Raw genomic sequence first — 27,624 nt, 5'->3', positions numbered from 1 at the left:
CCTATAAATGGTACCACTAGAATTTTCATTTTAAATTTGTTGTATTTTGAAATAATCTCACTACACTTCAAAATTTTTAGGAAAAAAGGTGATTCCAACCATATTTTTAATTTAAAGAGAAGAGATAAATTTATCTAACCATTGTTCAGCCAAAAAATGTCAGGGGTTTATTATTATTAAAATGAAGCACAATAAATTCATAATATGTTATTTTTTATAAAAAAATACATTTTCGCCTATTTAATTTTAGTGGTTGCAACTAAATCTAACACATTAAAACCAATGAACTTGCAATAGTGGTGCTAGAACATTAAAGATATTTTCTAAACCGTAAAGAAAATTCAATAATATTAAACATTATTGTAAAACAATCTACTCATGTCTTGATAACTGACAAATCAATATTTATGTACAAAAAATATAAAAACTAATTAATAATACTTACAATACTTGTATTATACAAAAATGGCAAATTTACGTGATCACTAATTACGAACTGCAGCTTCTCCTCGAGCTTGCTCATAATCGTCAATGTCATCTAGATGGCCAGTTAAACAAAGAGAATTAGTAGAATGCTTACTCACCATCACCACCTTCTTCTTCTCGCTGAAGGTCCTTGTAATCCTGCTCATCGTGCTTTTTACTATCAACATTAACTTGGTTCCTTTGATCACCATTTAAATTCTGTTTCACCCCTTCATCAGCAAACCCAAGTTCCATATTGTTGAAGGGCCCATCAAACTCTTCCTGGGCTGCATTATCTTTATCAGGATCATCGGCTTGAAAACAAAAAAAAAACATTGCAGCCCAAATTATATGAAACCAAACATGCCAACCTTTTTCTGGCTTTTTTAGATCTACTAACTGTGGCTGTTCATTTTGGTTCTCCCTGTTTTCTGGTGGCTCAACTACGCCTTGAGGGGGTTTCAAATTCATTTCTTTTTTGACAGTTTCTGGTGTCACACTTGGTTGATGCAAAGGTAAAGCCCCATTTAAAGCAGCTGAAGATACTTTTGGTCCTGCCTTTGTAGAACTGCTGGGATTCTCTGCCATTTTCAAATCAGGCAGATTTAAAGCTGCTTTTTCTGAGGGTTTGATGGTTTCGCCTTTTAATGATTTTATAGGGGAATCTTTAACTGTTTCTCCACATTTTTTCTAAGTGTTAATATGAAGTAATTTAAGTGTGATTTGTAGATGGAATAGTTACCCTTAAGTTGTTATATTTTTCACTTAAAATTCGGTATTCTTCAGAATACAACTTAATGGTCCTTTGAGATTCAGTTTCGCTAGCTTTTTGCAGATCTTTTTTTAATTCTATATTTTCTAATTCTAATTCTGTAAATTGGCTCTAAAATTAATTTAAAAATCAATAATTTTTGCAAAAATTGATCTTGTTAAAAAATCACCTTAATATTTTCTTTGGAGGCTTTGACTTTTTTTAATTCCTCCTCAATTTCCTTTAGCTTTGATTGTAAACTATTAATTTCCTCTAACTGTTTTTTTTGGGTTCCCCCACTGTCTTCTTTGAAATCATCAAATTGACTCTAAAATGTTCAATTTTCCTTAAAATTACATCAGAAAAAATATTAAAAAATAGTTAAATACCTGCAGCAATTTGTAATGTTGGTTAAGTGAATTATACTTTAGCAGGGCATCTTTAGTTAACTTTTGTCCTCGATTTTTTTCCTCATTGACTTTCATTTCCCATTCGTTTTTATTTTGTTGATGCTCTGCTTTCTCACTCTTCAAACCTTTTTCTAGTTTCAATTTATAGTCTGAGATAACTATTAAAAACAAGCAAAATCAATTGGTCATGCGACATTAACCAAAAATATTACTAAATTTTCAACCAAATAAATCTTTCTCCTCTAATAAGAGATAAAGTCCCTTACCTTGCAACTGTGTAGACAAATTCTCTTGCTGCTGGCGGCATAAAACATTGGCTTTTGAGGCTTCTTCTAACTGAGAAAGGGAGCTGTTGTAGCAGGCTATTAGCCCCACTATAACTATTACGGCACAGAGATATAAGAACAGTTTAGTTTTGGGGCCTCGAATCACCCGGGTACTGGACGAGCTTAGACCCATAGAGGCCATCGAGTCAAACTGCTTTTAATGTCGAAATTTTGCCAAAAACCATTGAACTTCTAACTTTCTCTTTTCCAAAAAACTCTCATTTTTTTATTTGTTGTGATATTTTGACAAAGGTGACAAATGCCAAAACTAATCGATCTTTTTGACATGTGTCTAAAGCCACGACTTTGCAATATTAGATATATTTACTTGATTTGAAATTTTTATAATTCCTTTTAATAAATTTACTATGCAGAGCTACACATCATAGAACAATTGATATTACTAAAAAATAATGTTAATAATTAGACATAATAGTTAAACAATTATTAAGAGTCGGTTAGGGGTCGGAAAAAGAAGTTGGTCATATATTTATCGCATACTGAATGACGACAAATTGATATAATTCTACTAGCAATTACATAAAACTGATTCACAGACTCCGATTATTTGCCTATCTCTTTTCCCCTCAAACTGTCGGTATTTCTTCCTTCTCGTTTTTTGTCTTAAACGTAATTCTTGTCAACTGTCACTAATACAACCAATTCCCCTAGAAAAGCCAGGTAAAAAATCCCTAGGTCTTGTCCAGGTCCAGAGCAAATCCCGTAGGAAGACGACCGTTTTCTAATGATTTTCCTCTGGAAAAACCCATCATAGGAGTGAAAAACACTCTCGTATTCATCATTGTGAGTTTACCTCCGCATTGTGTGCTCAACTAGCGGAATTTCTACGAAAAATCTCGTCAGTGCGTCCCGTTCCAACACGCCTTTTGGTCAGGTGTCTCTCGCGAAGAATGAATTGACTGAGCTTCAAAACAAGAAATCCGGCTGCAGCTGGAAATAGGAATCCTCCCTTGATCAAATCTAACATCTTTTTGGATGGATGTAATTGTGGAACTGCCCTAAGAAATCACATGGGTGAGTTGTGGTAAATAATATTCTGCAAGGTTCTGGGAAACATGGTGATCTAAACATTGCAACTACACAGTTTTTAATTAATTTTTACATCATTTACCTTGTGAATAATTGCAATTTGTGGTAAAATAGTCATATTTATGACTATTATAGTTTAAATTAAGGAGTCAGGGGCTTCCTTTCTTTGTAGGAGGCTTTCAATTGCTCAATTCTATTTTAATATGATAATTTACTTTCAATTATAATCATGTTAGGTGTGAGTTATTATAGCGTTTAATTCATTTATCTGTTTATTATAGCTGAAATTCTGGTGTCTTGGTGGAATTACATGAAACATCTTTTTTTACTATTTAATTTTTTTAATTTAAAATATTCATATTGAAGTTAATAGTGCATATGAACCAGTATTGCTCCCTTGACCTTCTGTTAATACCAAATTGAGTTCATAAGTCTACAAAACGAGTAAATGAGTCGCCTAATAATAAAAACTTTATTTAGTTTGTTGAATTCTTGACAATTGGTGAATGCACATAATGACCGTTTCAAAAGTGCATCATGGCAAGCAGTTTGATAACATATTTAGTAAGTTTCTCCAAAAAGATTTGATTGAGTGTGAATTGATATTGCAGGGCACTATGCTCAAGTAATATATAAGTTTTTAACTAAATATTAAAAAAAAAAAATTATTTTTCACAAAATTTATTCATTTTTTCGGAACAAATTGGTGAATGAGAATTGTAATACAAAATTTAAATATATACTTAACCCTATAAAAAGTGTAAATGGAAATAGTATGTAATATTTATAATTTAGAAACAAAGAACCCTTAAAAATTGAAAAACATCTTTTCACGTTGGCTGGAGACGGCTTAAGGGTTACCCCAATAAAGTAGCGGAAATCAGCGTTCACTTGAATACATATGGTGGTCTTGATGACCTCATCATGCCCATCAGACGGGGGCTTATTTCTACGATGTTTCTGATACCAGCAAATGCTTAGGTGATGGTTGAAATCATTGTGTCGCTGCGAACGAATACTCAACGGAAATGAATAATTTTGCGGTGTAAATACGTGGATGAAGTAGTCAGTATATAATAATAAACTGGATATCAATGAGTGTGTTGCTGGGTTTTATTTTAATTGATCAAGAACGTTTTATATGGTTATGTCACAAGCTATTAATTACACTACTTGGGCAATATGGCCTGATGGAGCTGTGTTGGTATGTGTAATAGAGGGCTAGACTCTGGGGCCGTTTGTCGGGTGGTCCCGCAGGATTCAATTTTGGGCCTGGTACTCTTTCGGCTATGTGTCAGTGGTCTTCGTGTCATATTTAGGAGATGTCGTAGATTGGTCAAAAAATTAGTCAACAAAATGTTCCGTGTTGATTTAAAATTATTATGTTATCAGTGAGATACAATAGTTATGAATTTTTAAATAAATATTTGTCTATGAATGTATTTCTGTTAAAACTGTCCTATTAACCTATCCTATTAAAGCTGATCTAAAAGCAATGAAGTACATCGAAGGGTAAAACAAAAGTCTTAACTATAAGGTAATTACCATAGAAATATTGAAATTGAGAGAGAAACATGAAATAGAGAGTCCCTTTTGGTTATTTTACTTCAGCTCAGATTAAATTCTTATGTTTTTGTTTGATAATCAATAGTAATTGTAAAATATTAAATTCGATTTTATTTTTATTTTTTAGGTCTTCATTGAAACGGTCCAATTCAAAATGGCGCGAAAAGGCGAATCTATTCGCACCATCAACGTGGCAGTTGTTGGCTTATCGGGCGTCGAAAGGGACAAGGGACACGCAGGCGTGGGCAAATCCTGCCTCTGCAACCGCTTCATCCGGCCTCACGCTGAAGATTACAACATTGACCATATTTCCGTCTTGAGCCAAACTGACTTCAGTGGTCGGGTAGTCAACAATGACCATTTTCTCTATTGGGGCGAAGCTATCAAGTCCCTGGACGACGGAACGGACTACCAGTTCAGTCTGATTGAACAGACTGAGTTCATTGACGACGCCTCTTTCCAGCCGTTCAAAGGAGGTAAGATGGAACCTTACGTTAAGCGTTGCACGGCCACTAAAATTTCCTCCGCCGAGAAGCTCATGTACATTTGCAAGAATCAGTTGGGGATCGAGAAAGAATACGAGCAGAAGGTGTTGCCAGATGGTCGAATGAGCATAGACGGATTTGTATGCGTGTTTGATGTCAGTGTGGTGCCCAGCAGGAGTGTGGAGAAGCAAGTGGATTTTTGCGCTGCAATTTTGAACAACATTGTGAAGACTAAAAAACCAGTGGTGGTGGTCACCACAAAGAATGACGAGGCTAATGATATGTACGTGAGAGAGGTGCACAGACTGGTCCAAAGAAGCGAGTACAAAGGGAACATTCCTCTGCTGGAGAGCTCCGCTCATGAAAATGTCAATATCGACATAGGCTTTTTGCTTTTAGCTCAGATCATCGATAAAACCAAAGTGAGATTAAAAATCCCTTCATATGGAGAAGCTGCATTGGCCCGAAAAGAAATTATGGATGTTGCCAGCGAAGCTTTCATGCGACTCATTAGAATCCACGTCACTGACTGCCACGCTCTATGGTCACAGACTCAAAAAAAATTAAACAGCCACAAAGAGTGGGTGCACTTCGTGCAACTTTTCGGCCTAGACGGCACCCAGCGGTTGTTCAAACGTCACATCAAAAAACTAAAAGACGAAAACATGGCCAAACAAGTTGCCAGATACATGGAAATGCTTCCGGATGTACTACACGACCTTATTCCGGGCTTCAACACCTTGCAAGACACAGATTGGCAAAGCATTCAACAATATATAAAAAATCATCCCAATTTCTCACAGTATTTCTTCGAAAGACCTGAGGATATGCCTTGGTCCGAATGTGTGGGCTCAGATAGCGACGAGACACGAATCCCCTTCGATGTTTTAGATACCAGCGACGCAGAAACAGTGTTCAAAAACCACATCAACGTGTTACAACAAGAGCAAAAGCGATTGGAGTATAAAAAGCAATTTAAGCAGCTCTTAGAGGATACTGGTTATGTGACCCCTGGGAAACACTTGAGTGAAGTGCGAGTGTTGTTCATGGGAAGAGAGTGCTTTGAGGCCTTGTCTGAGCACGATTGTCAACAGATTTATGATGCGCATCAGCGCGAATTAATCGAAAATGCTAAACACAACTTCCAGGAGTTGCTTTTAGAGCATGCAGATTTGTTTTATCACTTCAAAAGTATAGTTCCTACCGGAACAATCACGCAGGACGACATTAAAGAGGTCACTGACACCCTTCAAGAAGATTTTAGATACAAAATCCTAGACCGATTAGATCAAGATCGGAAATTAACTTTATTCCAGCATTTAGGTTTTGTTCACTACCCAATAAGAGAACATTGCCCGGCTTTCCCTAATTGCATGGACTCGTTAATTGAGCGTATATTAGCTACCAAAGCGCATAGGCCTTCTTCTTGGAATCACAGCAATCAATGGCTAATGAGTTCCGACAATAACCAGCTTAATTTGATCATTTTGGGGTTGAACAATTTGGCCGACAATTTAGCTTCAAAAATCAGAGCGCAATGCGATGATGACGAGTACGAGATTGATTGCCAGTTTTATAGTCTTGACTACAGGATTATCAGCGGAGATGTAAGTTTGCCGCATAACAGTTTCAAAACCACAGATTTCGTCCCTCATGGTAGTTTTTGCGTTTATTCGAACGCCGAGTCTTTTGAATATATTCGAGAAAGCTTGGAGAAGAAGTTGCTGTCAAATTTGGAGCAGGATGATAAATTGCCCTTTCAGGGTTTGCCAATAGTGCTAGTGTATTTACAAGACGCGGCTACAGATGAGAAGGAAGGGTTGAAGTTGAAGGAGGATGGGCAAAATCTGGCGGACTCTCTTCAATGCCCTTTTATGGATGTATCTCTAGATCAAATTTCTGAAGAACAATTAGTCTCTGATGCACTTCATCAGCTAGTTCAAAGCATTCAACATAGAGCAGGATTTCTCAATATCAATCAATCAGTAATAGAGTGTGTAGAACCCGATATTAGGGTAATAATGTGCATGTTCTGCGGAGACCCTTACTCTGTGGAAAATGTATTATCCCCTTTGTTAAATCATCAACTATGTTTCTTATCATCCCCCCATAGTGTCATTTTGGAAACATTCTTAGGAGACTCAAAAAGGAAAGTCGAAGTCATAGTCTCTTCCTTCCATGGGGCTAACGCCTTTCGTGACGAACTAGTACATGGGTTTATACTAGTTTATTCAACAAAAAGGAAAGCATCTCTGGCCACTCTGAACGCATTTTCAATGAACATTCCGAATTTGCCCATTCAAATTCTTGCAGTTACCGATTCGGGTAGCGCCACTGCCTTTTTCAATGATGACATGAGCCAAATGTTGATCACTGAAGGCAATGCCACTGCTGATCGCTTGGGGGCACATTTCATGACCTCCGCAGCGTCAATGCAGCCCAAAACCGCGTTTTTCACCCCGTTCTTCAAAGAGGTTTGGGAGAAAAAGCCGGAAATTGAACAAGCTTTTCATATGGAGGAACCATCGGGTTTGGATAGTGGGGAGGGAACTTTAGAGCGCTCCAGATCGATTGGTAGGCATGGACCAATGCCCCCTCCAAGAAACGAAAGTTACTATTTGAAATTAGGAAATGATGGGAGTGAAAGTGAGAACTATGATTTGAGCGGGCCGGATGATAAGCTGAGCTCAAGCGATCACAGTGATAGGTTTTCGAATATTTATATGTATGGAAGTGAGGGGTCCATGGGGAAGAAAAGACATAATCAGTCGGGTTTGCAAGTTTACCCACCTCCTGCTACTCCCCCCGAACCTGCCCCTCCTGATAACATCGGCCGGTACTCCAAAAAATCCCTAGATGATGTAAACTATGGAGACCCTCCAATGTCTATTCCAGGCAGTGCTTGGAGCAATTATCAGCAACACGCATTTACTACGGGAAGAAGGCATATTCCCGTGTCGAAATCCCGCTCTAAAGGGATTTCCCAAACTTTAAAACAACCAGGCAAATTGAACATGAAAAACTATTCAGCTGTAACTGAGGCAATTGCCCGTATGAACATGAATGATTCCTCGAACTTCGGCAATGCCCCTCTGGCCACCCCTGAGCCGATAGATTTAGGGTGCGAATACGCACAAGTCAAAGACATGGTCAATATGTATCCCGCAGATTCTGAGTACATGTATACAATGGTCCAGGATGCCTTGAGTGGCAAATCTAAACTGCGACAACGGCGCGAAAAGGGCCAGCCCAGTTACTCGGATTCAGATTCTGAATGGTCCAGTTTAGAAAGACGACAAAGAGCTAGTGAGGTTTATAGCAAAGTGAATAGGAAAGGGGGTGGCGGTACTCACAAACGACAAAGAAAAAAGAGAACTGCAATTCCAGTACAGCCTCCCAGAGTTCCACAATTAGGAGCTTTTACCATGCCCCCAATGCACTCCCCTTCGGTCGAAGGAGAGGAAAAGGCCACTGAATCGGTTTCGGAGTCTTCTGAGGCGAGTGAAACTGAGCAGTTCCCCCCTCCTAACGTTCAAGACATTAGAATGAAGTTTGTGCAAAAGCGAAGCCAAAGCCTCAAGAAGAGACATCCAGATTTGCCAAATAATTTTAATATGCTGAATTCGCTAGATTTGTATACGGGACACAATTCCTATGGTTTGATGCAGCACGAGGACGAGTCGAGCTTAGATGTATCTTCCCCCAGGGACAATAATTCCCCAATGTTCGGGGTTTTTCCCAGAATGAAAGAGTCTGATTTTGATAAATTGCTGCGCAAGCGGGAGAAGCAGAAGGCCAAAGATGATTCAAAGCTGGAGAAGCGCAGATTAAAGGAGGAAAAGCTGCGCAAGGTGGCGGAGGAAAAAGACCGCAAGCGGCAGCAGAAAACTCAAGGCAAAAAGGCAGCCGTGCTGCCCAGCGGCACTGTTTCTAAGTTGACCGACTACATCCAGTCTGACAAAAACTACATTCCGATTTTCATGGAAAAGTGCGTCAGATTTGTCGAGGCCGAAGGCCTCGATTCCGAGGGCATTTATCGTGTGCCTGGAAATCGGGCACATGTCGACCTTTTATTCGTGAAATTCGAGGAAGATTCTAACGTAGACATTCACGAATTAGACATTCCGGTAAACGCAGTGGCTACTGCACTCAAAGACTTCGTCTCCAAGAGGCTGCCGCCCTTATTCGACGAAAACGTTTTAACCGAAATGGAGGAAATCGCGGGCACCCGAATGAAACCCATGGTTACCACCACGGGCAGCATGGAGGTTAAGGCGGACCGAAGCTGCAGGCTCCTGGCGCTGCGACAAATGCTAGACAAGTTGCCGCCAATCAATTTTGCCATACTCAAGTTCATGTTCCAGCACTTTCAGCGAGTTACCGAGAACTCGAAACTAAACAACATGGACTCCAAGAACATGGCAATTTGCTGGTGGCCTACGTTGCTTCCCATCGAGTTCAGCGACATGGGCCGCTTCGAACAAATGCGGCCCTACCTCGAAGATATCGTGCAAACCATGATCGATCAGTATCCGTTCCTGTTTTGCGGCAAAGAAGCGTTTGTTATGGTTTAGATGCGATTTTTTAAGCGGTTCCCAATGCCAATAGGAGTAGATTTTTTATATACAACAAGAAGAAGGAATATTTTTTAATGTCAACCCTGTGATGGAGTGTTGTATTTTAAATTCGGACTAAAACAATTTGTTATAGTATACCAACGCACAACTTGTTTCTCCGAGGTGTTAATATCTGTTTTTATAGATAGAAATTAATAGAGCTCGAGTTGTACCTTGACGAATGTCTTATGATCTTCTCTCGTATCTAAGTCGAGTATGTTAGGCAGCCAAGAATTATGTCCTTTTTTTATTTACAAATGGTCTGTGGTTCTTTGTTTTAGTCCCTACAAGTAGGTACGATAATGCATAGTAAATGTATCTTTCCAAAATATCAACGAACGGGCGCTAGAGCCCGCGTCCACTTTTTCTATTTATCGGTGTCATGAACTAATGAAAATACGTGTGGTTTCTTAATAGTGAATATTACAAAAAAAATACCCAAAGCTTTAACGTTTTTAAATACTTAGCCGTAACTGTAAGGGATGTGTTTATACATCGTAATTAAGTAGTTCGGTGTGGGATTCTTTATTTGATGAATTAAGCTGTGCCATAATGCACCAAATTACAACTCTTTTCAAAACGAACACATATACACACACACATACACACATGAGACAATAAATGTGATACCACCATCTTTTTAATACTCATTTGCCATTGAAGAGAGAAATATTGGGTGCTACGGTAGGACTGTTGAGCAGCTTTAATAGCGCTTTTAATAGGAAAATAATACACGTTAGCAGCTGTTTTGAACCGTTAATGTCGCTGTTGTCATGGAAGATAGTTTATTTGTGGTAATCGTCGTTGTTGAATGTTAGGCCTAAATAAAAGAAGGCTGAATATTGGTATTCTCAGTTAATGTCCAATCCCTATTACAAGGCCAAAAATTACTTGTTTTTTTCAGCTTTAAATTGCCTGAATCTCACATGCACACGTAGCTAGTTGTGGAACGAACTTTTGTGATAATTTTGTATGTCACATATACTTTGTGTTTTATGAGATTTTTCTATCGTTTGATTGTAAGTGACTCTCACTGATTATATTAGTTGTTATAGTTTATATGATAATAGCTACACACCTGCAAGCGACTGACTAAGAAAACCATGTCCATTTCTCACATAATATTAATAATAATTGTATTATGTATACTTCATGTAATTTGTGTGCAATTTAACTCTACGTCATTACAGTTTAACATAAAACTATAAGAGTGAAGAAACAATAAATATAATTTTACTTGGATAAAGAAATGTTTTCATAGCACCCGCTTAGGATTTTTGGGAATGTTCGTGACTTAACTCTAAACATTTTTCAATGTGTACCATATGTGGATATATTTTAGATCTCTTAAACTAAGGTTTACATCTTAACGTTACTACCTAGGATGTATATATGTAACAAAAATGAACTATGTTTATTTATGCTTTGTATTTATTCAATATACTCTCCAAACAAGCTTAATGTAATTTTTAATGTTGTTGGATTATTTTGTAAAATTTTTTCATTTATAAATTTGTAATTTTGTTTTTAATAAATAAACTATAAAAACGATTCGGATCTTTCTTCTTTCGGGCGTAGTTAAATGATTAACGCTCGAAAACGGATTTATGGGCGAAGTGTACGTTACGTAATAAAATTTCCAACAAAAGGAGAATTCACGTATCGTCGGGGCACGGTCCCTTGACAAGTTCGATTATCTGTATCTGACCTGACCTTACAAGACTTGCTGAAGGTGTTAAAAATGTGATCTGAATAACAACGTGTTAACCTGTACGCAGTACGCTTGCAAGATTTTGCACTACTTACGTGAAATAGTAAACGTCTTCATCGGGGGGGTTCAAATTACGTAATATTGAAATTGCTACCCTAGCGGCTCAATCTTGACCTCGTTGATACTAAACAATTATCCGATATCTTATGATCTAAAATTTAATAACTGAATTCTTAAAACGTTGCGACACACTCATAGAAAGATTCTTCTGGACTCTTTCTAAGTGTACTTTCAAATATTCAAAACTTACCGCTATAAGGAGGAATTTTTAATATCAAATCAAACCCCCAATTCAAATGTGGCAACATCGCAATTGCGATGATAGAATGCTTTCCTCTAGTATTTTTTGAATCTTACGCTCTTAAATTTACCTCAAAATTGAGTCATTAGTTTCTATTAGCATTTCTCTGCACCTCATCTACTACATGAAAAGGACTGCTTAACAATTCTGCTCGATAAATCGGGGCTCAACCAAACTGATAAGCCATCTGATTAACGCCAATTAAAAGTGTGCAGAAAGCGAGAAATTTAAATTTAAAATCAGAAAGGAAATGGGAGGTCGCAAAAGTTTTTTACTTTTTAAAGCGGAATTCAATCTAAGGTAAATGTGGGGAAATTCTTCATCTTATGGTGACCGAAAATCTTATTCTACATCATTTTATGACTAATAACGCGCGTACAGCGTTGCCATGTTAATATATGACCTGCTTACATAAAAGAAACGACGAGAACGTGTACCACTTCATGTTTCCTCTAACCTTACTTTTCATGTGTTGTTTTAAACATGTAAATGTGTTTATATATTTGTAAAATTCATATTTAATTTATAATAGCAACTTTAAAGATATTTTCAATTAAAAAACATAACGCCCTCATTACATAAAACGAAAAATGTTTTATCACGTAAGTACCTATTCAACTTCAATATCTTCAATTTATTAAACCAACATCACAGATTTGCCTAGAACACGAAATTTTGCTGCATCCCCAATATTTCGGGCCCCAGTTACTTGAGAAAGTCAAAACTAAATTATATACGGAAGTTGAGGGAACATGCACTGGAAAGTAAGCAGTTAATGTAAACCACATGTATATCAGTTTATTTCTTTCAAAAACATTTAGATATGGCTTTGTGATAGCAGTCACCACAATCGATAGTATAGGTGCAGGCCTTATACTCCCAGGACAAGGTTTTGTGGTATACCCAGTGAAATATAAGGCAATAGTTTTTAGACCCTTTAAAGGAGAAGTGTTAGATGCTGTGGTTCGACAAGTTAACAAGGTAATATCTTGCTGCTACTTAGTCAAGATTAAGAATCGGATTTTAGGTGGGCATGTTTGCTGAAATCGGACCTTTATCCTGCTTCATATCTCATCATGTAAGGTGTAACTTTAACTTAAAAAAAAGAATGTGTTTTGATGTATGTTTTGTAGTCTATCCCAGCAGAAATGGAGTTTTGTCCTAATGTAAACCCACAGTGTTACAAAACAAAGGACGAGGATATAGTGATTCATGCAGAAGGGGAAATAAGACTGAAAATTGTAGGTACCCGTGTTGATGCAAGTGGAATTGTAAGTTTTAGTTATGACTTAATTCGAGTTTATTAAACATATATTTTTTCATAGTTTGCAATTGGGACTTTGATGGATGACTTTTTGGGATTAATAAGTAATTAATAGTTTACAGTAATGGAATATTTTAATAACTGTTATTTAAAATTAAATAATAAATAATGTAAATGACAAGAATAAACTCTGTTATACAGTGTGGATAATTGTTTGTTGAGTATGTCCTATATTCACCCAAAACTACGACACTCTCTTACCAAATATTTTAAAATGTACCAAGTTTTGAGATTGCAAGTACATAAAAACAGAATTAAATCTGAATTTCCTTTAACGCTGCTTTAAAAAAATTTCAAATTGCAGTCGTCCAGAACCCGTTTACCAAGTAAAGTTAAAGACTTCCTTCAGCTTTTATGCGGTTGTAGATAGATGCAATAATAACAAAAAAATCTTAAATACGTGTTTATTACGAAGCAACATTAAGTGATATATAACTGAACAAATATTAACGGTTAAATGCAAATATTAAATGGCATTTGACTCTCAAAATCACAACCGGAAATTTTTATGCCACAAACAACGCAATTAAGGAACGAACTATCAGCTAATATAGGAAATAAATGGCACATTCATTCAAACAACCTACAATAACGGATATAACTGTTATTTAGCTAAATATAGTTTGCCTTTTCTGCTAGTATTTTTTGAGTAATAATGAGTAACGATCCATCACAGAAGCTTAAAAAATTACCCTCCGGATACTAAATTTACCGAAAATGGGTCTAGTTTTTTGTAATATTCCATCAAAAAGACTATTATCATGTTAATACACTGAGCTGCCATATACCTCCACCAAGCGAACATCTCTCAAGCAGAATTCCCTTAATAATCAATAAACTACGTTTATACGTAAATACGCAATCATAGCAGATATAAAACCGTATTGTAATGCACCCTGTATGTTTTTTCTATATTAAAATGTGTGTTGCTGAACTTTGTACAATTGCAGTTGTATTTAAATAAGTGGTTCTCCGAGTGAAAGCACCTAAAAGTACTCTACGTCTACAGGGTGTTAAAAATTTACCAAAGGGAACTCTTCATTGCATACTTACTGCTAGCAGATAAATGACGAGTATTTATAAAATTTAAATGGAGCAATAAAGCCTTAGAACTTGTTAACCATTAATTCGCTAAGCTAACTGGTCATGATATTTTTTGTTTTATTCTATATGGGAATAGAACCTCACATAGAAGTGGGGCTATTAAAAATTTTTATTCCCGAATATTGCAAATAGTAGAGAACTAATTTACAACAAACGTATGGTAGTGTTAATGTAATATTATTCTTCTTAACTTACGTCTTCCCGCAAAGAAACAATATATCAAAACCAGACAAATCGATTATTAGCATTTAGTAAAAGCATAAAACAATATAATAGAAACTAAAACATACTCTCGGATAATCGGAAACTAATCCTCAAAAAAATCACAAAAATCTCAGTCGAAAATCAATACTTCGAGGGTAAGTCATTAGGCGTCAGCTGCGTTTGGTTGTGGCTCGCAAGATTCAGTTTTAGCTGCCAATACTGCTTTGTTTTGACGAACAATTTCAGCGTGTTTCTCCTGAAAAGTCGAAAAATGTCGACGATAATCTTTTAGCATTATAAGGTTTGGAAAAGAAAGGAGAAAACGTTAAGAAAACCTAAAAAAAATCCTGGTTTTTCTCGTCTTCAACTGTGATTCTCCTATGCCACTGATTCGTCACTGATTAATATTACAGAATAGAAAAATAGGCAAAATTATCTCCAAAACGAAAAAGAACAATACATACGCGTTTCTTAATGTTTTCCAGCTTCTTCTTAATCTCCTCCTCTCGCTTCTGTTCGGCGGCTGAAAGTTTGTTTTCCAGCTTTTGCACCTGCTCAGTTTTCTTGTTTTCCAATGTCTGTTTCACCTCGTTCAAATGCTCGTTCTAATTAAGAAGTGCGTTTCAAAAAAACAATGATACTTACACATTTTTTCTACTTCATCTACCAATCTACCACACGCGCTTTTTCAAAGACTTACGTATTTCTTGGCAGGTTCCAGCTTCTTCTGGATTTGCTGTTCTCTGATCTGTTCGGCAATACACAGCTTATTCTCAATCAGATTGATCACCTCCGATTTGCGGGTGTTGATGACGGACTCGACCGATTTTTGCTTTTCGTGCGGTCGTAAGTTCTACATGATTTCAAATAAAACATAATGACATGCATGATCCGTAAAAAAAACAAATACTATTTCAAGTGTGTTGTTATTAAACCTTCCATTCATTCTTTAAATGGCAACCCCGCCACAGTCATTTGTCGCGAGATCAATTTGGTGTCTCATATAGTTTGCACGTGACTAACGTCACATCAAGGGCAGTGAAACCATGTGCGCGGTATTGCCAATGTTTCTTAATAGTTGTGAGAGGATAGAGAAGTGAGGATGAGAAGTTTAATGGTAATTTCGAGCAATACGTAAAAATCAACGAAGCGCACAAGAATAAGCGGCTAAAGCTACTTACATTCTTCCTGAGCTTCTCCAATTGCTCCTGCTCGATTTGTTCTTTGCGATTGCGGGCCTGAACCAGCTTCTCCTGGATCTGATTGCCGAGCTCTTGCAATTTAATGTTGTTCGAGGCTTTTACCTTCAGCACTTGCTCTTCCTAATTCAAGCCGAAACGAAAAACATGCACAAAAGAAAATAATATTCGCAACTAATAAAATATAAGCCGTAGAATGGTATATTTAAACACAGAAACACTCACGTGTTCCTTTAGACGATCTAGCATCTTCTTCATGTTCTCGTCTCTCTGGATGGAGGCGCTCTTCAGTTTTTCTTCAATGGCACTGCGCACTTCTCCGGTTTGCAATTCCAAGGCATGCCGGGTTTTCTCAACGTTCTCGATATGGTCCTGTTAAATTTACATAGAGGAATATCGGATAGAATCTAAGGAGAACTTGCCTTCAATTTGGTCTTCAAGTCAGTGATAAAGGCCTCTCTTTTCTCGGTGACGTTGCCCATTTTCTGTTCCAGGGCATCGCGGGTTGTAAAGATAAATTGGTTCGTTTGTTCATCCTTTTTTCGGCTGGCCTCTTCAATCTTCTGCAGTTTGATTGATAGGGCTGCGATCTTGTTAGACTCATGTTGCTGGAAAAACGTATCAAATATACCAGAATAGAAATCTCTTGTCCCTTATCGGTCTACTTACTTGTCTGCGCTCTTCAGCGGCCTTCAGTTTGTCCTCGATGTCTTGCACCGAAACCGAATTCTTCGGCGAAAGCCTTTTCTTCAAAAGAGGGCTGGATTTGACCTGCGGATCTCCGAGAATCACCTCGTAACAGACTCCCCCTTTTGTTTTCTCTTGACACCTCACCTCGGTAGCTAAGGACAAACATGGTCAATTAAGTAACCGACGAATTTGTACTAATGCAAAACAGATGTCCATAATGTGACGTCATCGACGAAGCGCGACGCCTCACTGTCTGGAAATACTGACGCGACGCAGTCCCGGAATTTTTTTGAGACGTCACGACGCCCAACTCAAACCTCGCACGTATACCGCAACTTGTCCCCGACATTGATCGATATCCACCTTTCGGTTCGTCGCTTAAAAATTTAATAAACCCAGCGAGGTTTTCATTTGAGGCGTTTTCGAAGGGAACTTTCAGGTTTCACAATAAGAACAAAAATTATTACTGCAACGTCATTGCATTCTTGCAGGGCCGCTAAGGTGAAATCGTGTGGCATTTTGCCATAGCTGCTGCAATGCTGCAGTTCGGCTTTAATGCCGATCCCTCTGACGTAAATCAGCTACTACCAGATATAGCAGAATAAGCAAACAATAAAACGTTAAGAAGCGCAAATCATAAAACGTTTATTGCATAAACTATAAGAGAAAACCACATCGTATGAAGGCATTGTACTCACTAACAAATTGCACTCTCTTCGGTTGGTGAGTCCTAATGGGCTTTGTTTTCACTTTCGTGACGGGGACATTGTTTCTCCTGTGAACTAAAATACGCAATCATCTAGGACCTAAGTTTCGTAAGGGCTTCGTGATATGAGGTAGTTTAGATTATTAAACTATTGCTTTTTGTAAATCGTCAATCCCATGTTCAAGGGATAACTTGACATTAATTTCCGCGGATTGAACATGTCCTTCCTGTGCGAGTTTGCCACTAAGGAGGGCACCAATGTATTAAGGGCAAAATAAAACTATTTCCTCTATGAATTCAAGGCTTTTGTTAACGGATTGCCCTTTGTTCCGGCATCAATGCAAGTTTAACGACCTCGGCAATCCGGAATTTCCCCCCCGACTGGTTACCCGTCAGGCGTCGCCACTTGTTCGGGCGTCCAGACGCCACTTAGTCATCCCTCCAAGTTCTACGGGAATTGGCGCCGCACGCCAACACTTTACACGTTGGGCACAAGGGATATTTACATAACTAGTGTTAATATGATACACGGTTTTCCTTTTCCATAATTAATATATATACACTCCGAAAATGCACAAACCACGATTTTATCTTGAATTTGAGCTACATATTTGCTTTAATAACTTAATACCACAAAATTTTTTTTTAGGTATACTCTGCGGGAAAATTGTTCTTAAAGGAGAAATGGAAAACTTCTTTCCTGTGCCTTTTCACACAAATCCACTGAAAAGGCAAGTAAAAATTGCAAAGCTGCGTGATGGGGTTAAATCACAGCAATAGTGAATATTAGCACATTGAATAGCGATATATCATTAATTTTGAAAATGTTTATATATATATATATATTTTTTAAATACATCACTCAATTTCACGGCACATTTGAAAGGGCTTTGGTTACCGTAAGAAATCGCCCTTAGGAAAATAAAAGGGCTTCTGACGACGATCCCCCAGCTATATTGATGTGAATTTGCGACGCCCTAAAAGTGCCTACGGACGAGGGATGAATACTGATGGCCTTTTTGTAGAAATATAAAACTCTTTAGTCTTAAAGGTCACAAAACTAAAACCCGCAGAGTGATTTGCACATATATCAACTCATTGTTAAAGGCTCATTATTCATTTTCGTTGGCATCAGGGCGATATGTGCGCTTCCGATTTGGAGATCCTTGCCCTATTAGGATTTATTTTTAACCCTGATTTTATTGACCCACTGGGCATACATTTAGCACGCTAATTTTCCGGACCTTCGGTAATGGTCAGTTAATGATCCACGTTTCGTCACAGCACACTTTACGACCTTCAATTGACCAGTGGATAATTTTAATGACTTTTTTGGAAATCTTGGAACCCTATGTTTTTCAATAGAATAATAATCTCCTTGATACTACCCCATATCACCGTAAATGCATAAAATATAATTTACTTACACTCTCCGACCGCAGCAGCTGACGCTATGGGCGCCCTGCACGTGTGACAGAAGCACTGCAATACCGACTCCCTAACGATTCCGATCAACATCTCCAAAACACCCTTTCCTCGGTTACAAACAAAAAATATTAATCTGCTTTACACGCAATTTCCTATATGTGGATGGGTGTTAGGAGGGCAGAATTGGCTCAATATGGTTCATAAACAGCGGAGGGGATAGAGCGAGCTACCACGTCGGACGTCTGGATTAAACTGGAAACCGGCGCTCGGGGCGTCGCGTATACAACCCTCCAAGAATCGACGTACATCGTTTATTTTGGAGGGGAGGGAGAGGGGAGAAATCACTTTTAGGCAGTCTTATTCCTCCTCCTCTCGATTTCTTTTTTTTTTTAGATACTCATTAAATCCTCTTGTAATAATTTAATTAAACATAATTTGTAGTTATACACTTGTAAAAATAATATAAATTAACATTATCGATTTAGATGACTCACACTATATCGACGTAAAACACCATTAAGGCACTTTATAGACACTGGTCCCCAAGGAAATCCATTTGGGGTGAAGGAAATTCTGCCTACTTTTATTGCGGCTAATGAAGAGACCCGTTTAACCAGATAAATAGATTAATGTGGAAAAACAACTAAGGAGTAGGAAGTGATACGTGTTCTCCTTGATATAATAAAAATCAAGAGGATCAGACAGAGCCAATAAACAGCTAAACCAATGTTCTTATATGTATTTTACAGCCTTCAAGACCGTTACCGGCATCAGGAGTATACGATAATGGCTTCCCAGTAAATTTCAATTTAACTGCCCTAAGACATGAAACTGTCTGCAGCAAATTATTCTGGATTTGCAGGGCCATATATCAAGTATCTATACAAGTGACGCTGAACAGATGGAGTTAAATACATATCTTGAGCTGTAAAGCTTTCTGTTCGGCGTGGCGAGTATATATATATATATATATAATTTTGGTATATATTATTGCTTAATAAATTTTCATTTGACCAATTGAATATTTTTGCTTAAAATATTTCCGTTTTTTGGGTATAAAGTAATTAGTTTTTTGTAATTTTTCACCATAGAAAATAAAAACACGCATCTAAGTGACACCCATCGCGTTCTCTCCCTCATTGGCCAAATATTTTCGACCGCGCTATTGTGCCCCATTTAAACTGAATCGTCGGAAAATCCAACCTCACTTTTTTAAATTTAATTTATCAACTTTTTTGCGAAATTCCTCTCAATTAAACTACTCATTAACATAATGAACAATAAAAATACAAATTTAACTGAATCAGATTCGGCTACGGCCGAATCCTGTGTAGTGGTAGACTCTTCTGAGTAAGTGTCATTTGAAATGCTATTTTTGCTTTACTGCTTTAACGCTGGATTTAAGTGAGGAAGCAGAAACCTTAAGTGAGCCCCAAATTAAAATTGGACTTTTCAATAAGGCCATTAATGTCCTTCGGGCAAAATCCCAGTTAAACAAACCCCAGGCTACAATTTGTGGGTTGCTTATTGAGGAAGTGAAACTGGTTGAGAAATATGAAAAATATAAGGTGAAAACAAAATTTTTTTATATTCGTAGACACTACATTTAATTTTTCCAGGGTAAATTGTTTGGTTTTACTGAGGGCATTGGAAAGGGTCCTTCGCAAGAACCTACAAAAATGGCTTCTAAAGCTGTAATTTTCATGGTGATTTCTCACACAGAAAACTGGAAAATACCAGTGGGTCAATTTTTTGTCCACAACCCTGATATTAAACATTTTTCTGATACCATAGAAGAGGTACTAAATACTCTGCATGACACAGGAATCCACATTATTTCCTTAACTCTCAATTGCATGAGCCCTCACTTGAGTTTTGTTTTGGCTGAGGAACTTGGTAAATACCACTTGTAGTGATTTTTAAAAATCTACAGCTGTATTTAGGAGCAGAAATTGATATCTCAAAACCAGCAGACTTGATGAAACCATATTTCCAACATCCCAAAACATTAAAACGAGTTTATGTCATTTATGATTTAGACTTGATATTAGGTATAATATCTTGCAATAGTATACAAGCCTAAAATTTTGGTGATTAATTTAGTATTTTTAGAGTGCCTAAAAAATTATTGGTCATCTGAACGGATTATTTGCCACTCAAATTGTATACTGTATTATGGCTTGTGTCTTGATGTGAAGAAAGTACATGAAACAGATTTGGGCAATTATAAAATTGAAAACATGTGTGACTGGATTATAATAAGAAAACGAGTATGTTTAATACTTAAAATTTAAACTTCACCAGTTATATTATAACTTAATTCTAGCTCATGTATGATCCAGAACTTTTGGGCAAAACCACAGCTGATGCAATGAATTATCTGAGAAATTTAGGTCATCCAGATTTTAAAGCTAGCGGTCCTACAATACAATTTTTAAAGGTTCTGGATGTAATGTCACAAATTTCAAGGGTACCTACTAAGGCAATCACTCAAAATTTTACTATGAATTATTACAATTTACCATTAGGTCAATAATAAAGACAAGGAACTATATTTGAATCTCTCAAAATTTAATGAGAAAGACTGGCAACCCATGTTTATAAATATTATGAAGTACATTCGAAAATTGCGAAGTTTAAATAAAGGGATCCCATCTCACTTTTGTATATTAAATACTTATATCACAGGTATTAAATAACAATCAAAACAAATAGAAACTACTGCTTCGATTTGCAGGAATTATTGTAACTTTTCAGTCATTTCTTGAGCTCTTTTCCAACCATGTTGAAGACAATAGTGGAGAAACCAAAGAAACCAAACTACCCTACCTTATACCTCCAAATTTTAGTCTGAAGCACATCAGAGATATGTTCAATGAAACAGAGTGAGTGAATTTTATGAAGAACATACACAGTGTTTAAAATCAACTATTGTTTTAGGCTTGAACAAATGACTGCCTTGTATGTATTTAAGAAAATCTGCAAACTCACTGATCAATTCCATGAAATTTGTATATAGTTTACATTTTATTAAAACTTTAATAAATAAATTGTGTTTTAATGACAAAATAAAATCACTGAATAGAATACAAAGGGAGTTAAATTCGTATGGCCAACTGTAATGGCTGGGAGAACGTATACATATATAATAAATGACTGCCAAAATCTTGGACTTGCAGTTTTACATTGATAAAGTGCACAATTTTTTTTTTATATTGATCCACACGGTTTTAATGAATTGTGTGAGTGCATTCTTAAGTAATATTATCCTTGTTGACATGTTTGGGCAAAACACTTCAAATTATTTGTTTTGAATAAAAGTAATTATCTATCTAAAACTTACCTTTTGTGTCAAGGACTTCAGTTTCTGATGAATCAGCCATTATTTAATCTGCAATAAACGATTCATGACAGAATAATACTGAAAAATAAAAATGGAAAAGTGCTTTTCTCGGAGAGACCAAAGAGACTGTACCTACACACCTGTACTTTTCAAATCAAATTTTTGGCGTTTGTGGGCAGCAAGAACATACAAAACAACTATGAGGCTGCTCTTGATGGGGCAAAATTAAGTTTAAAATTGTCAGATGTAGGGTTTTAATCAAAAAAATGTACCAGTTGAGACTGGTTTCAAATTCGATTTTTCACCTTGAAATTCTGATTTTTCTCAATACTTACTGTAAAACAACTTCTCAATCTTTTGTTAAATCGAAAAGTACATAAAACAGACACTTCACTGCAAAAAAACGTAAAAACTATGATTTTTTGTCACAAAGAACAAGTTAAAAAACTGGAAATAAGAATAAGTAAAATCAAGCCGTGACCCTGAGTAAATAAAGACCGTTGGCTTGAGTTGTTTTAGGGATAACCACTCTTTTCATTATCCAGGAGCAATCTCTTTCTCACTTTCTCGCACTGCAATGGCTCTATGAACAATTGGTTGAAGTGTTCCGCACGGTGTAAGATTGTTATTGGTGAGAAAATTTGAAACTTGCAAAACAATTCGTTACACAGAATTTAAGCGCCAAATCATTTAATTTATTCTGGATCATGCTAAGCAGCGATATTTATTTAGGTAAAAGTAATATTAACTGTATTTTAAAGTTTAGTTTCTTATTACCAAACAAAGGAAAAGCACGAAGTAGAATTGTTAACCCACGCAAGTCACAGTAAAAGCTGTTCGGCCTGTTCGAGTGGGCGTAATGGGGTCTAATGGCCTTTTAGGGGACCAGAACAAAAACCGAAGAAATGATCCCGAGTTGCCATACTTTCGTTACATTTCTGAGACTGCACAAGAAATCAAATTTACATATAACGAATTAAAATTAGAGAGGCAACAAATAAATGGCAATGCGGAATAGTAAAGATGTTTGCCAACCTACATATTTATAGAATTATAACTTATAGCTCTTATCTGATATTCGAATGAAACTTTTCCATGATCATGATTGGAAAATACATTATATTGATATTGAAAAGTCAAATGGTAATTGTTAACATTGTGATCAATGTTTGTCCATATATCTATAAACATGTGAACGATTGGGTTAAGTGAAATGCGCTGTTGCCTTTCGTCTGACTTCTATGATGTAACTGATAGAGTCATATCAGTTTTAGGGTGTTATTTCAATTTTGACTTTACCATTTATGTCAACTTTTATATGGCGCGCTAAGATTTTATTATTATTTACCTCTCCTATTTCAATAAAGTTATTTTAGAAAATAACCATTTAATCTAATTTGATCAATTAATAACAGTGTTTTGGATGATTAAATGAAAGATAATTGAGCAGTTAACCAAACAACTATTTAATAATTAACATCTTACTGCCCTGCAACATGTCAAAGGTAAGTAAAAACTGAACCAAAAGCAAAGTATTGTTTATTCAAAACTCGCAGGATATCCGTTCGTTTTTCACGGTTCTCTCTAAAAAACCGGGCAGCATCTTAAACAACCCAAAACCAAAGCAGCTAATAGACTCAGATGATGAAGATATCATAGAAAGTACTCCTGAGAAACCTCAAAAAAAGACCTCATTGAAACGAAGAGTTCAAGTTCTTAACTCAGATTCTGAAGAGGAGCGTGCACCATCTACTTCTTCCACTAAAAAGCCAAAAAAAACTTTAAAACTTCAGAAAGATTCAAAAACAAAGTTGAAACTCATAAATTTAGAAAGTCTTCAGAAACCGATAGAACAGAGTGAGGTGAAGTATGTGGCAAAAACTGTGGAAGAATCTAAAGATAATAAAGCAGTAAAGGCAAAAAAGAAGAGTAAGAAGGGAAAACAACCTGAAATCAGTAAATAGTTTGTTTTTTATTTGTTTTATATTTTATTATTAAGTGTTGTATACGTTTTCAGCATAAGATATTGATTTTATACTTACTCATTTGTTAAAAAGTTTATTTTAGTTTGAGACAGTAAAACATTGCTTATCTGTCTGTCTACTTTCCTTTAGGTGTCCATGATGACAAGAACTTTGGCAAAACCTTGGAAGACCTTGATGATAGTAATGATACAATTCTTCTTGATAATTTAGACTTTTTGGATAAAACCATTGATGAAGCCCAAGTCAGTTCAGATAGTAATGAAAATGAAAATCATAGCTTACTAGAAGTGCAACCAAAAGAAACAAAAAGTCACAAATCAATTAATACAAATAAGGAGAGAACTGGATCTGATGATAAGACCACTCCAAAAAAATCAGCAAAAAGGACTAGAAAACTTTCAGAATGTACATTGAATATTTTAAAATTTAAAACCTTTTTATGACATTTTTTTTTCCTATAGCAACACCTACATCAAGCAAAAAACAGAAACTAGAGCACACAGATTCAGGAGTTGATCCAGACTCTGAAAAGACACAAAGGAAGAAACATTCTACAGAGTTATATATTTCATACCTTCATAGAGCTGGCCCAAAACATCATGGTGAAAAGGAGTATCCCAAAGTAAGCAGAATGCCAAAGATTTAACATTGTTATATTAATCATATTTCAGGGAAAACCAGATTGTTTAAAAAATTTAACATTCCTAAGAACGGGAGTATTAGATTCCTTAGAAGGTGAGGAGTTTGGGAATTTGGTCACTGGCCATGGTGGAAGGGTTGTTCAATCCGTGTCCAGTAAGTGGGTTTATGTCAGAGTCAATTAATGACAACATCATATATATTTTACAACAGAAAAAGTCAACTATGTGGTGCTTGGTGATGAACCAGGACCAGCCAAATTAGAAAAGGCCAGGCGGTACAATATACCAGAATTAACTGAAGATCAATTTCTCGATATGATTCTAGTAAAGTCTGGTGAAAAACCTAGATATGCAGTGCTGAAGTCTGAGTCAGAGGATTGGGGTCTTGGCAGCTTTGAAGAAGGTTCTGTGAAAACTGATGAAATTTTAGCAGTGGATGAAGATAACCAAAAAGCAAATAATACAATATTCAATGAGGAAATTGTCAATAAATCTTTGAGCAGTGAAAAAACTCCCAAAGAAGAGAACAAAGACAAAAAACTATTAATTGAGGCTAAAAAAGAATCTAAAAATATCTCCATTTCAAATGGACATGAAAACACATTAAAATCAAGTATTTATCAGGAAAACTTGTCTTGGACTGATAAGTACAAGCCCACAAACATGAAAGGGATTATAGGTATGTTTTAAATAATCTGAATAGCACAGTTACCTCGACATACATTTGTCTCTAGGGCAACAAGATCCGAACAGCAACATGTATAAACTGAAAAAATGGCTGGAAAATTGGTTTAAAAATGTAGACCCAGAAAGGAGGAAAACTCTACCCAAACCAACCCTATATAACCAACATGATGGGGCTTATTTCAGGGCGGCCCTCTTAAGTGGCCCTCCAGGCGTCGGCAAAACCACTACTGCCACGTTAGTAAGCAAAGAACTGGGCTTTGATATTGTTGAATTTAATGCCTCAGATACTAGAAATAAAAAGCTGTTACACGAGGAAATCTCTCATATGATGAGGTCAAAAACTGTTGCCGGATTCGCTTCAGGTTGGTGCCAGATTTCCCTAATTTGTTTTACTTGAATTGTCATGCTAGGTCATAAAAACATAAACCAAAAAAGAGTATTGTTGATGGATGAAGTAGACGGAATGGCGGGGAATGAAGATCGAGGGGGAATTGCCGAGTTGATTAATTTCATTAAAACCGCCAGTTTTCCTATTATTTGCATGTGCAACAACAGAGATTTGCCCAAGATGAGAACCCTAGTTAATCACTGTTTCGCCCTCAAATTCGGAAAGCCCAATATCATGCAAATTCGGGTAGATAATTATCAAATTCTCACCATCAAAACTCATATCTGTTTTCCCTATCTTTAGGGCGCAATGATGACGATTTGTTTTAAAGAAGGCTTGACCATCAAACCGGAAGCGTTAGCTCAATTAATTACCGGTACTGGCAATGATATACGTCAAACTTTGAATCACCTTTCGATGTGGTCTGCGGCAGAAAAAAATCTGTCATCAGAAACCGTTCAAAAAGAGTCGAAAAATTCGCAAAAAGACGTAGTTTTCGGTGCCTGGGATGTTATCCGCAAAGTCTTCAACAAGAGTGATAATAAAGATATGACACTGGCAGACAAGGCGAGATTGTTTTTCTACGATTATAGCTTTGGGCCCTTGTTCGTGCAAGAGAATTACTTGACTGTAAATCCCGAATGTACAGGGTAAAGTAAAACAATTAATACTTCAATGCTATAACTAATTTTTAACGATGATTATAGACCTAAAGCAGTGCAACCAATAGAAATGTTGATTAGACGACACTTGACCGCGGACAGTTTGAGTGAAAGCGACATAATCGAGCGCAAAATTCGCAGCACCAACAATTGGTCACTGCTCGAAAGTCAGGCATATTTTAGCACAGTACTACCGAGCCACTATTTGTCAGGGACGATGGGGCAAGTACGGTTTCCCGGCTGGTTCGGGAAAAATTCCCAGAGGAATAAAAGTTTGAGAATTGTGGGGGAAATTTATACTCATTCGAGAACGGCGTATGTATAAAATTATCTTGATTTTATAGGTATTGAATTACCCATGTCTTTGTAGCATTTCAGGCGATAAACTTTCAGTGCGGTTGGACTACGCAGAACCTCTAAAAAATCACTTGTTACATCCACTGATAGAGAAAAAAACTGCGGGTATAGACGATACTTTAGGAGTCATGAAAGCATATTCTTTACTGAGGGATGATTTAACCAACCTTTGCGATCTAATGACCGGTCTTGCTACGAAGCATGCCAACCCTTTTGATGCCGTTTCTTCGAGCGTAAATATATGCATTTTTAAATAGTCAGTAAAGTTTTATTTTGGTTTGTTCATGTTTCAGGTCAAAGCTGCGTTGACTCGCAAATATAACAAAGTCATGGTGTTGAGCATCGCTCCACCGACCGCCGCCAAAAAGAAAAAATCTGCCAAATTGGAGCAAGAGGATGTTTTTGAAGAGGATGAAGAAGGTTCAGATGGCGATCAAGATGAGGATAATGTAGATGATGATGGTTTAATCAAGCAGGTAAGCGGAACTTTTTGAATTTAATTGACGGTTTTGTGTTGCTTATTTGGTCCTTAGAGCACCGTTGCATTGTTAACTTAATTAAGTTCAGATGAAACGCAGTTAACCGTTATGATTGGGCACTAGTAGATTTAATAATGTAAATAATTTACTAAATCACATTAATAATTTGACCATGGTAACACATTAAGGACAATCAGTTGACTTTAGTGCAGACGTTTATAAAGAATCGTCTGAACTGTAACGTCCCTAATCACGGCGCATTTTAGTATTTTTCTGCGTTAAGATTAAGAAAGAAATTTAATTTTAATACTCCGTTTCAACCTCCTTGTTTCAGGTAAAAAATCCGAAAGCCGGAAGTAGCAAGTCCGGGGCTCCTGAGAAACAAAAAAAAGGAGGGCAACGCAGTAAAACTAACGAAAAACGACCCAGAAAATAAGTGTCTTCAAAACATCTTAAGTTGTTTTAACATCTCTAAGGTATTGTTAATTTTACATTATGAATCGCTTTATTTTATTAAATTGGTCTCTGTTCATTTACAAGTTGTACTAAGTATATACACAAATAAAATCTAGTTTTTTATCTGCTCTTAATTTATTGTCGTCCATGTCCCATTTGAATAATCACTGAAAATCTCTTGATAATAAGAATATGACTTCGGCAATCCACCATTTGGCAACAAACCTAAA

General features: G+C 36.6%; 5 protein-coding genes across 9 annotated transcripts; 3 read left to right on the top strand and 2 right to left on the bottom strand.

Annotated features, from left to right (window-relative positions):
* Positions 1-196: 196 nt before the first annotated feature.
* Positions 197-2,205, bottom strand: LOC136347749 (Golgi integral membrane protein 4-like). Its single transcript, XM_066298019.1, has 7 exons — positions 1,893-2,205; positions 1,606-1,784; positions 1,407-1,544; positions 1,208-1,348; positions 837-1,155; positions 585-779; positions 197-538 (listed from the first exon to the last, which is right to left on the bottom strand). Exons 1-7 carry the CDS (start codon positions 2,092-2,094, stop codon positions 486-488), a joined length of 1,227 nt encoding a protein of 408 aa, XP_066154116.1. The 5' UTR covers positions 2,095-2,205; the 3' UTR covers positions 197-485.
* A 423-nt stretch (positions 2,206-2,628) lies between these two features.
* On the top strand, positions 2,629-11,220 carry RhoGAPp190 (Rho GTPase-activating protein 190). Its single transcript, XM_066298261.1, has 3 exons — positions 2,629-2,756; positions 2,817-2,987; positions 4,696-11,220. Exon 3 carries the CDS (start codon positions 4,723-4,725, stop codon positions 9,625-9,627), a length of 4,905 nt encoding a protein of 1,634 aa, XP_066154358.1. The 5' UTR covers positions 2,629-2,756; positions 2,817-2,987; positions 4,696-4,722; the 3' UTR covers positions 9,628-11,220.
* Positions 11,221-12,191: 971 nt separating this feature from the next.
* Positions 12,192-13,215, top strand: Rpb7 (DNA-directed RNA polymerase II subunit Rpb7). Its single transcript, XM_066298276.1, has 6 exons — positions 12,192-12,343; positions 12,396-12,505; positions 12,563-12,722; positions 12,769-12,819; positions 12,875-13,012; positions 13,067-13,215. Exons 1-6 carry the CDS (start codon positions 12,332-12,334, stop codon positions 13,115-13,117), a joined length of 522 nt encoding a protein of 173 aa, XP_066154373.1. The 5' UTR covers positions 12,192-12,331; the 3' UTR covers positions 13,118-13,215.
* A 240-nt stretch (positions 13,216-13,455) lies between these two features.
* On the bottom strand, positions 13,456-22,490 carry stai (stathmin). 5 transcript variants are annotated; one of them, XM_066298269.1, is made up of 9 exons: positions 22,075-22,490; positions 21,740-21,787; positions 16,242-16,414; positions 15,995-16,180; positions 15,798-15,944; positions 15,555-15,695; positions 15,074-15,226; positions 14,838-14,978; positions 13,456-14,629 (listed from the first exon to the last, which is right to left on the bottom strand). In XM_066298269.1, the coding sequence occupies exons 2-9, from the start codon at positions 21,777-21,779 to the stop codon at positions 14,537-14,539; spliced, it is 1,074 nt and encodes a 357-aa protein (XP_066154366.1). In that variant the 5' UTR covers positions 21,780-21,787; positions 22,075-22,490; the 3' UTR covers positions 13,456-14,536. The 5 variants fall into 5 exon arrangements, with proteins under 5 accessions (XP_066154366.1, XP_066154367.1, XP_066154365.1 ...); XM_066298270.1 differs by lacking the exon at positions 22,075-22,490 and adding an exon at positions 21,880-22,057; XM_066298268.1 differs by lacking the exons at positions 21,740-21,787; positions 22,075-22,490 and adding exons at positions 16,961-17,044; positions 18,396-19,317.
* A 536-nt stretch (positions 22,491-23,026) lies between these two features.
* On the top strand, positions 23,027-27,517 carry Gnf1 (germ line transcription factor 1). Its single transcript, XM_066298262.1, has 13 exons — positions 23,027-23,244; positions 23,296-23,695; positions 23,854-24,129; positions 24,186-24,346; positions 24,396-24,519; positions 24,577-25,044; positions 25,100-25,414; positions 25,463-25,686; positions 25,744-26,090; positions 26,148-26,417; positions 26,473-26,692; positions 26,753-26,935; positions 27,273-27,517. The coding sequence occupies exons 1-13, from the start codon at positions 23,236-23,238 to the stop codon at positions 27,372-27,374; spliced, it is 3,099 nt and encodes a 1,032-aa protein (XP_066154359.1). The 5' UTR covers positions 23,027-23,235; the 3' UTR covers positions 27,375-27,517.
* Positions 27,518-27,624: the final 107 nt, after the last annotated feature.

Source organism: Euwallacea fornicatus, chromosome 30 (genome assembly GCF_040115645.1).
Source record: "Euwallacea fornicatus isolate EFF26 chromosome 30, ASM4011564v1, whole genome shotgun sequence".
Lineage (NCBI taxonomy): Eukaryota > Metazoa > Arthropoda > Insecta > Coleoptera > Curculionidae > Euwallacea > Euwallacea fornicatus.
Note: the sequence above shows the minus strand (reverse complement) of the source record. Positions and strands in the feature narration are given on the sequence as shown.